General features: G+C 40.3%; 1 protein-coding gene across 1 annotated transcript in view; it reads right to left on the bottom strand.

Annotated features, from left to right (window-relative positions):
* SCIN (scinderin) overlaps nucleotides 1-15379 on the bottom strand; it is a gene marked incomplete at its 5' end in the record, with an annotated part of 43218 nt that overhangs the window by 12032 nt on the left and 15807 nt on the right. The window contains one exon of the mRNA XM_010133643.1: nucleotides 2340-2432. Within this exon, the coding sequence (XP_010131945.1) occupies nucleotides 2340-2432 (93 nt within the window). The remainder of the gene's footprint in view (nucleotides 1-2339; nucleotides 2433-15379) is intronic.

Below are 15379 nucleotides of genomic sequence, written 5' to 3'. Positions count from 1 at the left end.
TGCTGAACGGCTGTGTGCTGTGGAATTTGTGTGCTGTGAAATTTGTGTGCTGCTGAAATGTAAGGTAGCCTAATGATTTTGTTTTGCTTCATTTCATCTTACATCCAATAGAGGGAGATGTAGCGTTACTTTTAGTGAGTTTGTTGGATCCCTGTCTCACAAATTCTTATAATAAATCCGTTTCTCTTCCACTTTCAACTGCTCATTCAGCAAACACCTCACAGTTAAAAATCCATATTTTCTTCAGCCCACCCTTTATGCTCAGCTGAACCAGTGCAGTTCCTTGGTGTCATCTTCTGCTACCAAACAAGCCACATTGAAGTCAAAGTTAATGTATGTGCTGAACAAAAGCATTTGAAATTATCATAATAGTCCTACACTGATATTAACAAATGAAATATCTACCTTTACAATGTATAGTTCTTTAATTGGAAACTGTCAGGTAAGATCTGTTGCAGAATCTGCTTTGTAACATCTACTACCACTGTAAGTTCATGTAGACCTTTATAACCATTTAAAATTCGTTCCTGCATGGCTGAAAAGACCAACAATTACTACTGAAAAGAATGTATTACTATTGTGGCTTCCAGCTTTCTAGCAGTCTTTATTTCCTTTCATAATTAAACATTAATTTAAAATACCTCATCATATCTTATATTTTATATTATATAAGCACAAGATGGAAAATACCACAAAATACAACTAAAAATTGTCAATTATTCCTACTGTGAGGACTCCCCGTAGACCTGTCTCCTAACTTGGACACATTTAGCTAATAGAGCTCTGTTAGCAGGACACGTGCACTTAGAGGAATTTATTAGATAAGCACAGAATTTTCTGACAGTTTTTAGGCTTCCAAAATTCACTGCAAGTACTTGTCTCTTCTCTAGTATTGTCTTACAACAATGGTCCTGATCATACCTGCAGACCTTCTTTTTTTTTTTTCTAAAACCCTGCTATAAAAACATGTGCCAGATTTTTTGGCAAGAATTGAATGATTCCATGTAATGGGAACTAAACACAGCACTTAAACAACAAGGACATTTTTAGTCCTTGTAGCAATGATCACCTCATAAAGTCTTCATGTAAACCCCAGCCACACACAGGGTAGGGGAAGGATCACGTAACTGTCAGGGAGAGGTGGCTCCATCCTGCTGCGATCTGCGGGATGCAGGAGCTGCAGAGGGAGTGACTCATTCTCTCTTGCACTTCACAGCACCTTCGAAGCTACTGTAGGTGTCACCTAAAACGTCACATGCATGTGGATTCAGTAGCACTCAGTGCTGTCAGAGTGGTGTCACTTGTTGACAAACCCCTTCTTGTTAAGTGACTATGGGGAAGGGAAGAAAGTGCAGGGTATGCCAGGGAAAGACTTTTCTGTGACACCAGGGATCTTCATTGCATGAGCCAGAGCACAAAGTGCTGAAGAGAAATGTCCAGAATCTCAATGCTGAGAGCTTGTAAAAAAATACACTCTTGCAGTCTTCAGGAGGAAATAATCTTTTTTTTATTGCGAGGGGGGAGGATAGTCTTTTCTAGATTTCATTAAAAACATCCCCCTTTCCCAAATACTTTCTTACTTCTTTTCTCAAGTGCAAGAATACAAAAGACAGGGGAACTGGACCGGGGTGGGGGGGAAGAAGAAAAATACAGGCCTGTTTTTTTTTTCAGAAAAAGAAATAATTGTGTAGCCTTACAAATATATAAGATAGTGTATTGTTAGCGCAAAGAATAAATCCCATGCCTAGTCTAAGAAAGAGCAGTATGCCTAGCATAACATATCAAGAAAGCATAACTACAGTTAAAACTGATTTAAATAGAGTAAATATTTTTTCCCTTTCACTTATTACATGTTTTTTCTGGCAGTGGCACTGTCCTAGTCAGTGTTAAGCCATTGCAGGTAAGGAAGGGAGAAAAGGGCATTGCAAAAGAAAGGAGTTTTGCATTCAAATTCCTTGGATTTGTAGATAAAATAGAACATAACTGTGCATCTCTCAAACTCTGCTAAGAGTAACGGAATTATATACGACTGCTAGAACTCTCACTATTATAATCAAGACAACAGTAAATACAGTTTGATTTAGACCAGTTAATTGTTCTTTGACCCATGTTGAAGGGTTCATAGGCCATAACTTAATTTGTTTCCTGAGTAAACAGAATTGTAATCCATTTTTTTCCTCTCAAACTATTGTCTTGATTGGCAGCCTTTGAGAAACTTATCCATTTGCTGCAAATCAACTAACACAACTGCAGTTCTGTCACTGAAGCCAGAATTCCATATATGAGGGCACTACATGCGTGAATACTGTTGACTGCACCTAACTGATTAAATTACTTACCATATACAGTTTAGCACTTCTCCTGTTTGTAATATCGGCCAGTTCATCATCATCATCACCACACTCGGGAAGCGCTGGCTTGCTCCCTAAAACCTGTAAAACAAGAGAATAACAAATTCAATGCAGAGAGGGAATAGGTTCCGTAGTATAAGTACCTAAGCACTATAATGTATTCTTCCAGTAATCAATTAATCAGGATCCTCTTTACATATGATCCAATCTAAATCATGGATGACTTGTTCACAAATATATGGGTAAGTTTAAATAACTGTGTGAATCCAGCAGCTTTACATCTACACGCTGTCTTTCCTGCAAGCCAACTTGCTGATCATCTACAGACTGGAATAGGAAATGATATAGGGAAAAAAGCTCCAAAGGACACATAGGTGCACACACACATACACAGCATAGAGAGGGTTACAGGATCCTGCTCTATGCACGTGGTTGTAAGTCTCTCTTCCCCTTTGTCCTCCCAGTAACTTCTCAGCTGTCAACAAAAGTCTTACACCATTTGCAACGGCATTACTCTTAAAATGTCTGACAATACAAAAATGAAAGCAAAGTGAAATATATGAGTAGAAATTATCTTTAAAAATATACCAATTGACAATATAAATTATCAGACTAGGAGTTTAAAAATCTTAAAAATTACAGATTCTTAATGCCATTTTAAGACGGTCTTGAAAAAAATTTATGGGGTGAGATAAGTATTTTCTTGCTCTACCACCAGAACGTCAATTTTAACACTGCAGTAGTTTGTGGTAACTTGCTGTGATTCTAGACACCCAACCTCTGCCGTTGGGGACCATTTGAGACACTGACTCTAACACAGAGGATGCAAAAATGGCACTTCATTGTGTAATGACTCAGGGCTATATAGTTCCTTAAGAAGCCTCGCCCATCGTGGGCAGGTACTGCCTTACTGTCACAGCACGTAATCTTCCGACCGCCCACACTGCCCCCAAGTGTTCCACAACAGTAGTTTTACAGCAAAGTGGTTTTACACCATGGGTAATCCTACAACAAATTTACAGAGGTTCATCATTAATGTGCTATGGTCAGGTAGTCACTGTTAAATCCTAGTTACTCATTCTTAATGATCCTTCCTTACTGACTCATATATGACCAGATCTAAATGTTACATACAAAATTTTATAGATTTCCGTGAAATTATGTCCCAGAGTTAAAGTATTAGTAATTGATACATCTGAGTAACTAAATATTAACATCAAGTACAAGGGCAGTGCCAGCCTTCCTATTGATACAGTGCATTCGCATGTAACATGGAGTCATGTGCAAAAACACTGTAAATATTTTATAACAGGGAAGACTGATAAAGCATACAGCTGCATAGAATTTGGAAAAAAATAGCCTAAATATTTAATATAAATCTGCCATCTGTGGAGTCTCTGGTAAAGTCAGTAAAAGAGTAAAGGTGAAAGAAAGAAAGAAAAAATTTAAAAAAAGAAGAAAAGCAACCTTGTGTGACTCGTTGAAGACAAGAAAGTAATGCCCTGAGCATTAAAGAAAAATGTTTCCAGTAGGTCTTCAGTAGCTATCAGTCAGCATTTTCTGAATTTATGCTACATGGCTGCAGATTTAGTGATGTATAACATAGGTTTGAGGGTTTGTAAGCCTTAACTTTCAGTGACGTTTAAGAGGGTAAAAGAGTCCTGTTAATAAACATTCCATAAGTCCATACTACTACTCTGCTTACTTAGGTATTTCCAGCAAAAACATACAGACAAATACACAAAAATTGTGATTCCTGACATTTCTGCTAGCCCGGGGGTCTTTGAAAACTATGTAAGTGCCACTGAATATTTTTAAACCAGGCCTGATGGTGTTTGTGAAAGCATCTTGACAGAAGCAGCCTTTCTATTCACAGCACAGCCTAGGTGCTCCACTCTGGTGGCAGTTCAACCAAGCAGCCTCTATAATTTAAAAACTGGGTTTTAAAATTAGCCCCAGCCCAGTTTAGATTGCTGGCCTGACCAGTTTGTGTCTTAAAACTGCATTTAGAAATGCTTTTCTGAACTGGGAAGAGAATTAGTGCCAGACTTCCTACATCTCATCTTAGGAAATCTGAGTTCATCGGCACTGGCACAGAGAGGGGTCAAAACTCCCTGCGTGCAGATGCAGTCATAGGTATGATATGAACTGCCCTGGAAAGGGCAGACACATCCTGGTTCTGGGGAAATCCATTCACAATTCAGTAAATAGTGGCTTGCATAGTAGCTTCTCCGGCCAAAGCTAGCCCTGTGCTTCAGCATAGGCAAGCAGAAAAGGAACATTACTCATTTTTCCACTACTTCTGCGGTTTCTCAGAGGAGACCAAAAATAAACGGAGAAGGGCCTTCTCCTGCATTTGAAGTCATAGTTGCTTGTGGATCCTGGCATTTTGGTGACCCTTGTTAAGAAGGAACAAGATGTGCCTCTCCTCCTACCAGGTAAGAAAAAGCAGGACTTTTGAGGAGCACTGTTCAGCCAGCACAGCCGTTAGAATAAGCCTTGAGCTCAATTGCTGAAGGGTATGAATAACTCCATGTGTTGGTATCAAAACCAGAAGATGACACAAGGTCAAAATGACTTAAGGCACATGAAGACACAATCCATGGCGTGACGTAATGCAGCGTGCCCTATATATCCTCTACACATGAAATGATACAGTATGAAATGCATATAGTCACTACGCTATTGTATTGCGAGGAACAATTTTCATCATTCCCAAAACGCATTCATTTCAGCCAGCCAGTTTGTCTTATACACTGGAGGATGAGACAGATTACAGGAGGAAAAATTCTGTGCTTAAATACAAAGACATTTATGCTGAAAAAATGGTAAGTCCTGTCCCAAACAAATTCCTTCCCAGAGAAGTTGTCTTTCCTCCTCCTAAGGCAAACTCCTGTACTATAGCTGAGTCCACACGCAGCCAGACATGTGCCAGGACATTACAATAACTGATAATTTTATCAACAAAGATTACGAAGCATGTATTGAACAACAACTGATTGCTATGGTGGAACTGAGTTGAATCATTACATAAGCATATGGCTGGCTGAGCTGCAGCTCTCCAGGGCACCTCACTTTTATGTAGATGATTCTCATGTGATGCATCAAAAAGAAAACAAACCATGCCAGCTGAGGCTATAGCCAAAGGCTCCCAAAGGTTCCTGCAAGGTTCCACGATAAAATTACTTAAGCCAACAGACAGTTTAAAGGACATAAAATCTTACGATCTTTATCTACATATAGTTTTAGTTTCACATAAATCCTGTGCTAGCTACAAACGCAGGACCTTGTATAATTCTTCCTATACAGACTCTCAGGCTGCTCCACTGGGTCTTCATGTCTTACAACCCAGTGCGCCCTACGCTGGCTTTCCTGGGCTGCTCTGAGGTTTGGGACTCTGAGTCACAAACCCGCCAAGAATTCAGACCCACAGATCCACCCTACACACCTGAAAATAGCAATGTCTCTCAGGGACACAAAACAGCATAGCCACATTTTACCCTGGGTGTCCAACCATATTAGCAGCTCCAAACCATACCTCTCTCAATCATACAGGTGCACACACAGGTTTTGTAACCCATTATTATGATTAATTTACTGCAGTAGAAATGGTCTAAGGAACACCTAGGGGCTCTGAAAGCATACCCGTGCCCAAGCTTCTTCGTTCTTTTGGCTTAGTGTCTTGCTTTGCACTTTCTGATTTCCAAACCACAGAGATTCTTCATATCACTTTGTGTTATCTGCCATTGACATCGCTTTGCTACAGAACGATGCTTATCCTCTCCCCACCGCTGCTTCCTGCATGGAGGTTCACCAGAGTTCTAGAGAAAAGCATGAGCAGCTCTGGCCCCAGTGAAGGTGCACACAAGCATAGTGCTACTATTCTGCAGTGATTGCTGGTGTGCACATGCTAACCTCATGGTATATGTGAGGCTGCTTAACCACTCAAGGCATAACCTGCTTCACAGCTATTTCAGAACAGGACATGCCCACAGCTGGCCATGGCAGAGCGTACCATGTAAAACCTTGTTTTACATGGCTACAGTCTAATGCCAGTTTACCTCTCAATGAGAGCATTGGACTGACAACTTACTGGCATCTTATCAAAAGTATTCATTAACTCCACACCTTTAGATCTTGTTGGGCGGTGACAAGGCGGGATAATAGAAAGTCAATCTGCATTAATTTTAAAAGTTCTGTTAAACCCCCACGTTTACACTCCTTGGTTAGTGCAAGAATCATAGTGGAAAGCAAGAGAACATTAACTCTTCTACAACCGCCCAAGTTCAATCTTATCTTGCGGTAAATGCAATGTTGCTTATCCTGCCTGCAAAACCATAATCCTCTTTCATGTTCTCATGTGCACAAGTCCTCTGTCAATATCTGTGCCCCCCAGAGAAGTGCAAGATACAGAGCCAAAGGTTTTATTGACAAGCAAGACTCCATTCCATTGCCCTTAAAAAAAAAGCAGAAGAAATCACAGACAAAAGTTTTCTAATCTGTAGGAATGTGACAAAGTAAATAATTTAAGACAAACCCATCAAAAGAAGAAATTCAGCAAACATTGTCTTCATAACTGGAGAAACCAACTCTGCATCAGAAAATAGTTGATATTGGCTAAATGGGAGCAGGAAGTTTAAGGTGTTCAGTGAGGCTGAAAATCCAACTAGGAAAACAGTACTTGAAGAACTTGTCAGGTGAAAGTTAATTAAAAGAGAAATCCAGTTTTGTAGAGTTTAACTTGGGTACACTGGCACTGTTTGTGTTTTTACTTACTGTACACAGTTTGGGTTAGGTTTCTGGATCTGAAACTGAACTATTTGTTGTGGCTGTGATTCCAAGTGTCAGATCTCAAAAAAACCCCTCAGATTCCCCTCTTTATATGCTAAGAGCAATAGAAGGAAAAACAAGACATTTATATAGATCAAGGCTGTCTTGTGGGCCTGACATCTTATTACTTCAAACAATCAGGATTAGCAGCTCATCACTTTCTTGCCTGCTCTGACACAAGCATGTATATCCTGTTCACGCAAACTCAGGGTACACATGTAGGCTGTGACAGAGAATAAATCCTCTGTGCAGAATAATAGGCACAGCGTGAACTCATTGGCAGATGAAGGCTTAGATTTTTGCTAACCTCCAAAACAGAGAAGACTATTACAAGGAATGCCTCTCTGAAATAAATACTGCTGCAAATATCTACCCCAGTAGCCTGTAAAAGGAAAAATCCAGCAGAGAGGGGAAAGGATGAACATGATGCAGGCTAGTAACCACCTGGCTGATCTTGAGTACCAGCGCAGACATACACCCTGGGGCTCATCGGGCAAAGGTGGTTTTAGGGCTTTGCTGCTTAAGTAACTGGCCACAGTTTCATTTCTAATAATTTTGGCGTAGTGGCTCTCCTGCCAGAGCATAACCACTGCAAAGGATATTCTCATCCAGACAAAAACAACTTTTGATATGGGTCAGATTATGAATAGCTGAATATGCTTATTTGAGTGCTTAGTGTAACTTGGAGCTCTTCCCATCAATCTGAGCAAACATTCACAGTCTTAAAAAAAACTACACTCCCATCAGGGGAAAAAAAGAAAATCCTTTCACTAAACTGCTCCTAAGTAGCTAGCAGGATCTCTGCCTGAAACTGCCTCTCACTAGCAATTCTAGCAACAACGGATGTCATTGCACACTCACCTCGAGCAGAACACATCCCACCTGCCTGAACAGAGACTAAAACCAAGATGGAAACAATCACATCCCACTGAGAAGCAGATACACGGATGTTTTATGCTAACAAACAGTTCTGGCACATTGTAATTTATTTGTTTGTTTGTTTGACCATGTAATTTACCAAAAAGACTTTCTGGCACTTCGGTCTAAACCAGATCTGTGTGCATTCAGCTTGCTGCAAAATAGCATAACACAAGTTGCACTTTTGATGCATAAATTATGAACTATATTTTTAGCCAGTTTCTGTTGTCTCATGAATTTCAAATGCCAATAATTTTATTCATAGCTCTATACTTCCTAAAAATAGAGCATTAGGCTTTAGCAGCTTTTCATACAATATTTGCAACTTTGCATATCTGTCTGGGATAATTTAATATAAAGCCTTTACTGGTATGATAACGCTATTCTAACATTAATAATAATATTCTAACAATTTTCTGCTCTGTGAAACAGGCCACAGATAACATATTCACAAAAAAGGTATCTAGATCAGTCTGGAGAGTACAAATTCTATGTTCTCCAATAGTTTGCCCCAAAGGTAAGACAAGCCACTTTGTCCTGCTGGGACTGCACAGCTGGCAGTATCCAAGCTAGCTATTACCGTGAGACCGGGTGTGCATGAAATAAGTTGAGGAAATCCTCAGCCTATGTTATCTTCAAATGTTTGGCTTTTCAGATCATCCAAGATGAACAGTGATCCCACACTGAAGGAACAGAGAGGGTGAATGGGAGTTACTATGCAAACACAGAAGTCTTTTTGTAACCATCACCACTGCTAAACACTGAGAGTCGAGCTGTTTAGAGACCTGCCTTCCTGCAGCATAATTAAAAATGCAATAAATAACCACCACCATATCTTCTCTGCAGTTATACTAATTGTTCCTACTTTATTAAAATCATACTCCTTTGTTACATCCTCCAATACCAGCAGAAGCATAAGAAATTAAACCCAAATCCTGTGGAGACTTGCAGATGTGCTTCAGATGCCTGGATTTTATGCTTTTTGGCACATAAAGTTAGTCCTTGTAGATTTTGCAGATCTGTTTGAAAGCCTCGTGGATAAAACAAAACTTATGTGCAGCATGACTACATGCTGAAGCGTTGAAAGATAATGGAAATAAATCAGTAACTAATGCCAACAGGGAGCCTTAGACACAAAGAATATTTATCTGTTGAAATCCACAAAACTCCCAGCTTTTCTTTCCTTAGTGTCTCCACTTTTGATCAGGGCTGGACCATATCAATACTGGGGTAAAAAGAGGAATATGGCAAATACTCTGTGAAGCAGCAGGGAGGCAGCTGCAGGTGATCAGAAGCCAGTGACCCTGCTAGAAAACCAGTGTTCCCAGGGGACCATAGATCATAGTGGTTGGCATGAGCAGCAGGTAGCCATAATACACAGCGGTATGAGGGCGAGCAGAGAGAGCCGCAGCAAGGTGTTTCAGAACTTTGACCATGAGATAGGAAAGTGAAAAAAAACTACTCAGAGCACTGAATTATTTTCCCAGTGCATCACCAGCTGTATTCACAAGCTCAGCATTTCCATTCCCATACAGTCCAATCGATCATGCATGTCAGGGGGTCCTCTCTGGTATGACCTAAACTCTTGCACCCAAGGCAGAACACAAATTTGGACCCTAATGTTTGAAGAAAGCAAACGAGACAGTATTTTGATAGATCTTCTCTAATGCCTCCTGATGAAGCTTGAAATAAATTAAATATCTAATAGGACAGAAAAGAGGAGAAAACAGTCCTGCTTGCTCACCTGGTTGTATAGGAGATACAACCTACTTAGCTCTTTGAAAATAATTTCTTCCTCCTAGTTTAGGTGCCCACCACTAACTGATGTCTGTTTTTAAGTTCCTACACCTCCTCAAAAATTTGTTTAAAGGAGACAGTATGATCAATATTGTTACAATATGTTACAGCTCTTAAAAATTAGAAGTTGCACCACTGATTATTCCAATATTTACATCCATCTTATGTAATTTTGTCTACCTCTTACTTTTACAGGCAAATCCAGGTAAGCATCAAAGTCCTAGGCAGTTATGTAAGCAAAAGACATGGCCCTAATAACCTGCTTTGCTGTAAATACAATAATTATATTTACATATTTCTTTAGCATTACATATTTGGGGGTGGAAATACTGAACTGATCTCATGACACATTGAACACTTTATCCTATACTGCTGTTCTTCAGCCTTGTCCAGGTGTGAGAGGACTTTTACTCCAATGTTACATGGCCTGGACAGAGAACAGCAATCTGTGCACATGCGGGCTCTGCTGAAAAAACAAAACAAAACTACAAATGTTTTCCTTCCTGAGCCCTTCCTGCACTGCAGAACTTTCACTTAAAATTCACAGGCAACCTTGAGTACAGACACCTCGCGCGTTGCTCTGCACAGGGACTGGGATGAGGCAGAACTGCAGAAAAAGGGGGGAAAAAATCCTTCCAAGATGCATTTGTCTTGGGGAGATGCTGATTCCAGGGACGGCATATCTCTGAGCTTTTTTTTTTTTTTTAATACAGCAAGGAAACTGCCCTGTCAGTTCTCCATGAAATCCCCATGTTGCTAGCAAGTACATGGAAAAAACTGCTAACAACTCCACATGGAGATAACTGCTAACAACTCTTTTTCTTTGGCCTTGTCGTCTTAATTATGCTCATTTAATAACTGAAAATTATAGTGGTTTTTCATCAATAGATTTCTTGATAGTCTAGCACAGAAAGGAAAAAAGCCATTACAAACTCCATTAATATTCTAATGTGTAATTATAAGATTATAATTGACTAATGTGGTAAACCCTGCAAGCGCTACAGCTGCTGAAGGAGAAAACATAACCAAGATGACTGGGTTTCTCACCCGATAGAATGCAAACAAGGTACATAACTTAATTGCAAGCACTTCCAGAAATTCATTATGATTTTAGAAAGTCACTGAAATACCTAGTATAGATGCATCTTTCCCAGCATAAGAAATTAGGTTTTCAACCATCTATTATCAGAGCTGTTCACAAACTATTTAGTTCATGCCATGCATTACAATATGCATGAACATTTTCTCAAGTAAAATTTCTAGTGCTGGCACTGAAATTCCTGTTTAGAGACTTAATTAAAAGCCTGCCTTTAGATGTACTTGCCACCTGCACTCTTATTCAGTTCCCTGTCATTTAAGTAGATGGCTTCAGACACCCCAGATTGAAAACTGCAGCTTGAAGAACATTATGGGTAATTCACAATGTTGCTGGAGACTCCTCCTTACCAGTCTCTGCAGTTCTCTGGAAAAACCGCTGCTTTTCTAGCTGGGCATGGGGAAAACACTGGGCTGAATGCTTAGCTGGTGCAAAGCAGCTAAGCTGTACTGAAATCTAGGCCATGTCTGTTTTGTCTGAGTACAGGTTGCGTAAGCAAGTCCTTTAAATGGAAATTTTCATCAAGAAAAAGGACAGTCCTTAATGAAAAAGATACACTCGGTAATTAGACAGAAAAACAGGATGCTTGGTTTTGACAGACTGAAACTGGCTCCCTGCAGTACAAGGAGTTTGTATTTTGTATCCACATTCTTAGCTGTCATAAATTTTAATTAAACAGTGTAATGATTAGTAAACTGCTACTCCTCAGATGGGACAGATGTTGCTGTGGAAGGAACACAAGCATGTGTAGTATTTTTCCCACGGACTATTTTGTGTTTGTCTCCTGCAGACACCTACTGTTCAAAATGGTGAGACCCAAGTTGTGTTCTTGTGAACACCTGCATACATCTAAAACCATCCCAATGCAGAAGCATGTTCGTCTTCCTGAGGGGTAAATTTGACCCATAGTTTCAAAGCAGCCTGAGAAAGTTGTCTGTTCATTTGGGTAACCAGTGCAACAGCAGCTCGTCGCTCTAGCTAGTAGTTCTGCTACTTTCTACCCATTAGCTTTCTTAAGTCTCTGCATTCTCATGAAAACACAGCTAACTTCTGAGTGTGTCTGTGTAGCTGAGTCTTTGCACTGGGGACTGGTACAATTTCCATTGTCCTGGCGCCCCTCTCAATGCATTCATTTTCCTTTGTAAGAGACTGATCTGTACTGCCTCTGCTCTGGGACTGAAATTCATTTCCAGTATTTATGTTACAAAATTCCCTGGAAGCTTGTGCATTTTTTCAAACTGTCTCAGTTTAGATAATAAAAGATACTACTTTGCCTTACATATTCCCAAAGCCATAGATAATGTGGCCTAATACAACTTCATTAAGGCTTTTTTTTTTCATATTGGGCATTTTCTTGCTAGAGAACAGATCAGGCTTGACCATAGTAGTTACATGCAATTCATTGCTTATGGACTCACAGCATTTGAGTAGAACTGCGTACCAGCTACACAATTAAACCGCTTAATCCTTAACAAATGCCTGGAGCTTGTATTCCACAAAACATAACCCTCCCCTTCCTTCTGCATCAGCCTCACTGCCACTGTTCCTCCACTCCTCTGTATGCAAAACAAACAAACCTCACCTTAGCATGACTTGACCTTGTAACGCAACCAAAAGCAAGGGAACAAGAAGGAATGCAAATGTTATGAGAGCAGCAATGGAAGGTTTTGCTTTTGCAGGGTTGTGATGGCAGATCCTACTCTTGCTGGTTCTGGGGAAAGAGCAGGTACCAAACCGGTGGGACATGTGCTGCTCTTCGAATCTTCTGCAATGATCCCTGTGACAGGACCAGAGACCGCAGGAACCTGCCAAACTCCTTCAGAGAAGCTTGCACTTGCACTGTCAAACCCACTTACTCCCATTCCAAATCACAGCAAGCTTTAGCTTACCCCAGCTACCTCATCATACCCTGTGCTGTCCATGAAGTTGTCTTTGCTTTGCAGCAAATACTTTCAGGGGCTTGAATTTAACAAGGAGGAAGTGGGTGGTCCTGCTCTTCTGTCCATATGTGCAGACATTGATCCAGCTAATTTAAGGATTAACAGAGCTTGATATTGAGGTCCTGTTTGTATTATTCAGGTCTCTAGTGAAGCAGCCTCTGTAACTTGCATTTGCAATGGGATCTTCGTATTTTCTGTGCTTTTGAGATTTTTATCCATGTGACAGAGTTAGCACTGTGTAGTCCCTTTCCAGTTACAGAGGTAGAAAGGTGTGACAGGCTGGGATGTGATCAAACCATCCCCATACCCCTGTGCATAGTATTTATTCACACCATAGGCAAAAGAAAAAAAAAAATCATTGTTGACAACAATGGTATTCAGGAATTTTCAGGATTAAGCATTTCTTAGGAGCTTGAAAGAAAAAGGAGGAAGGAGAAAGGCTGTGTTATCAGAAAGGAGGAAGAGGTTCCCTCTGTTGCTCAATATGTAAACTACCTGAATATTTACACAAGTATTTTATGAGAAGTGAGTTTGCACTCACCTCCTGTAAGGCCACTAGAACTAACAAAACCTGCACACGACAGCTGCAAATGCTGAATAAACAAAAGTTGTAGTGTTTTTTGTTTAAAGGCAGAAGAGTGATTTCAAAGATGTGTACTAACATGATCATTTTCTTGTGGTTTTAGACCTCAGTCACATTTCTCAGGTTTCATTATTTCAGCCATGAACATCGAACCTTTACAAAAATGAAACAAGAGCCAAAAGCCTCAGCAGTAAAAAATGCAGCAATCACATGGTACCACAAACTGCAGTTTTAAGGGAATAATTTGTAGGGGAACAATAAAGCAATCTTAACCATCAGAGAGTTTTGACTGCAGAGAAAACAGAACCATCCTAATAAGTGTTAGCTGAACAGTTAATGATTATGGGACAGATGCAGGCTCAATACTTATTTTAGTTAAGACAGTCTATCCTACCTTTCGCATCAGCTCTTATACCCTGCAGACAGACTGTCACAGCTGCCTGAGATACTTAAAATGCATCACAGGGAGATGAGTCTATGTAGTCAGAACAGAACTGTCAACCTAAAAGTCTTTTAGGGTGTCTCATATTTCAAATTACACCAATATAGTAAAAAAATAGTCTAAGACTTTCTCTTCCACTCCTACTTCATCTCTAGAGATATGATAGCAGATCAAGGTGTTAGTGCACTACTCGTGGAGGATTGGATGCTTTGCATCTTTCCCTTGGGTGACTCAGAACGGAATTTCTGCATTACTGCAAGCAGTTTCAGCTTGCTGACCAACTAGAAAACTTCACAAAACCAGACATTTCCAATTCCTTGTTTCTCCAGTTTGCCATTACTCTGAAAACAGAAGCACAGCTTACACACTCACTAGCCAGACAGTGGACAATAAATTCACAAGGAAACTCACTCACTCATCCCACAATGCTGAGTAATGAGATCACAGAAAACTATTTTTAAAATGCCGTTTTCCTAGTTCTGCCCTCTCTTCAGAATTAGCTGGAATCTCTGCTCTACAGTTATAAAATTGTCCATCCTAAGCACAACTACCTGTTACTGTGGCTTCACTCTCAGACCTCAGTGGTCTCTTTGGGTCTACAAACAGTTCTGTGAGATCTCTACTTACTACTGTGTGAGCAGACAGAAGGACAAGCATCAATGTCAGTGCAGTCAGACTGAGAGGGTTTCTGACCGGGCTAGCAATTCATCCTAGAAGATTTTGGTCCTAGTTAGCTTTGAAACTACATATTTACTGTTCCTTTTGGTTAAAGAAAAAAAACCAGAAGTGTTGTTAGCTGTAACCCTAATGCTGTCACATTAGCGACCTGACTGAAGCATTGCTAAGACCTATTTTTGGATTAGTTCCATACAGATGAAAAACTTCCTGTAATACAATTTGAACATTCAGGCCTAAGAATACATAACATTATGCAGCTGTTTATCTGTGAAAATCAGAGCAGAGCTGGCATCTGGTGGATTTTACCTTGGGCAGCTGGTGGTGAATACAGAGGTGAAACCAGGTAGATTAAATTGTTTTGATGTACTTGCACAGAAAGTTTCTGTCTAGTCTTCACAGCTGGAAAGTTCCAGTGATTCCTACAGTATCTTAAGAGACATCCTGTGCACCCACTGCAGGTCTGAGCATGTGAGCGCAGTATGGTTAATGGGTGTTCCCAAGAGGGCTCTGCTCACTACAGCAGATGAAAAAAGGGCTTGCTGCTGTCAAAACTACTCACATACCCAGCGTTAGCCACTCTCCTTTCCCAGCGCAGGCGAGCTGTATCTTGCTGGCCTGCCACAGCAACTTATCCAGCTCTACAGCATGCTCCAGACGGCGCTCTCCCATAGACAAATTGTTCAAGAAGTAACAGCCTGTTCTCAGTTCTTGCTAAAAATGGTAGCTGGGAGCCAGCAACCGCTC

This window comes from Buceros rhinoceros, unplaced genomic scaffold (genome assembly GCF_000710305.1).
Source record: "Buceros rhinoceros silvestris isolate BGI_N320 unplaced genomic scaffold, ASM71030v1 scaffold5443, whole genome shotgun sequence".
In the NCBI taxonomy this organism is placed as follows: Eukaryota; Metazoa; Chordata; class Aves; order Bucerotiformes; family Bucerotidae; genus Buceros; species Buceros rhinoceros.
The sequence above is the reverse complement of the archived record's forward strand: the minus strand, read 5'-3'. Positions and strand labels throughout refer to the sequence as shown.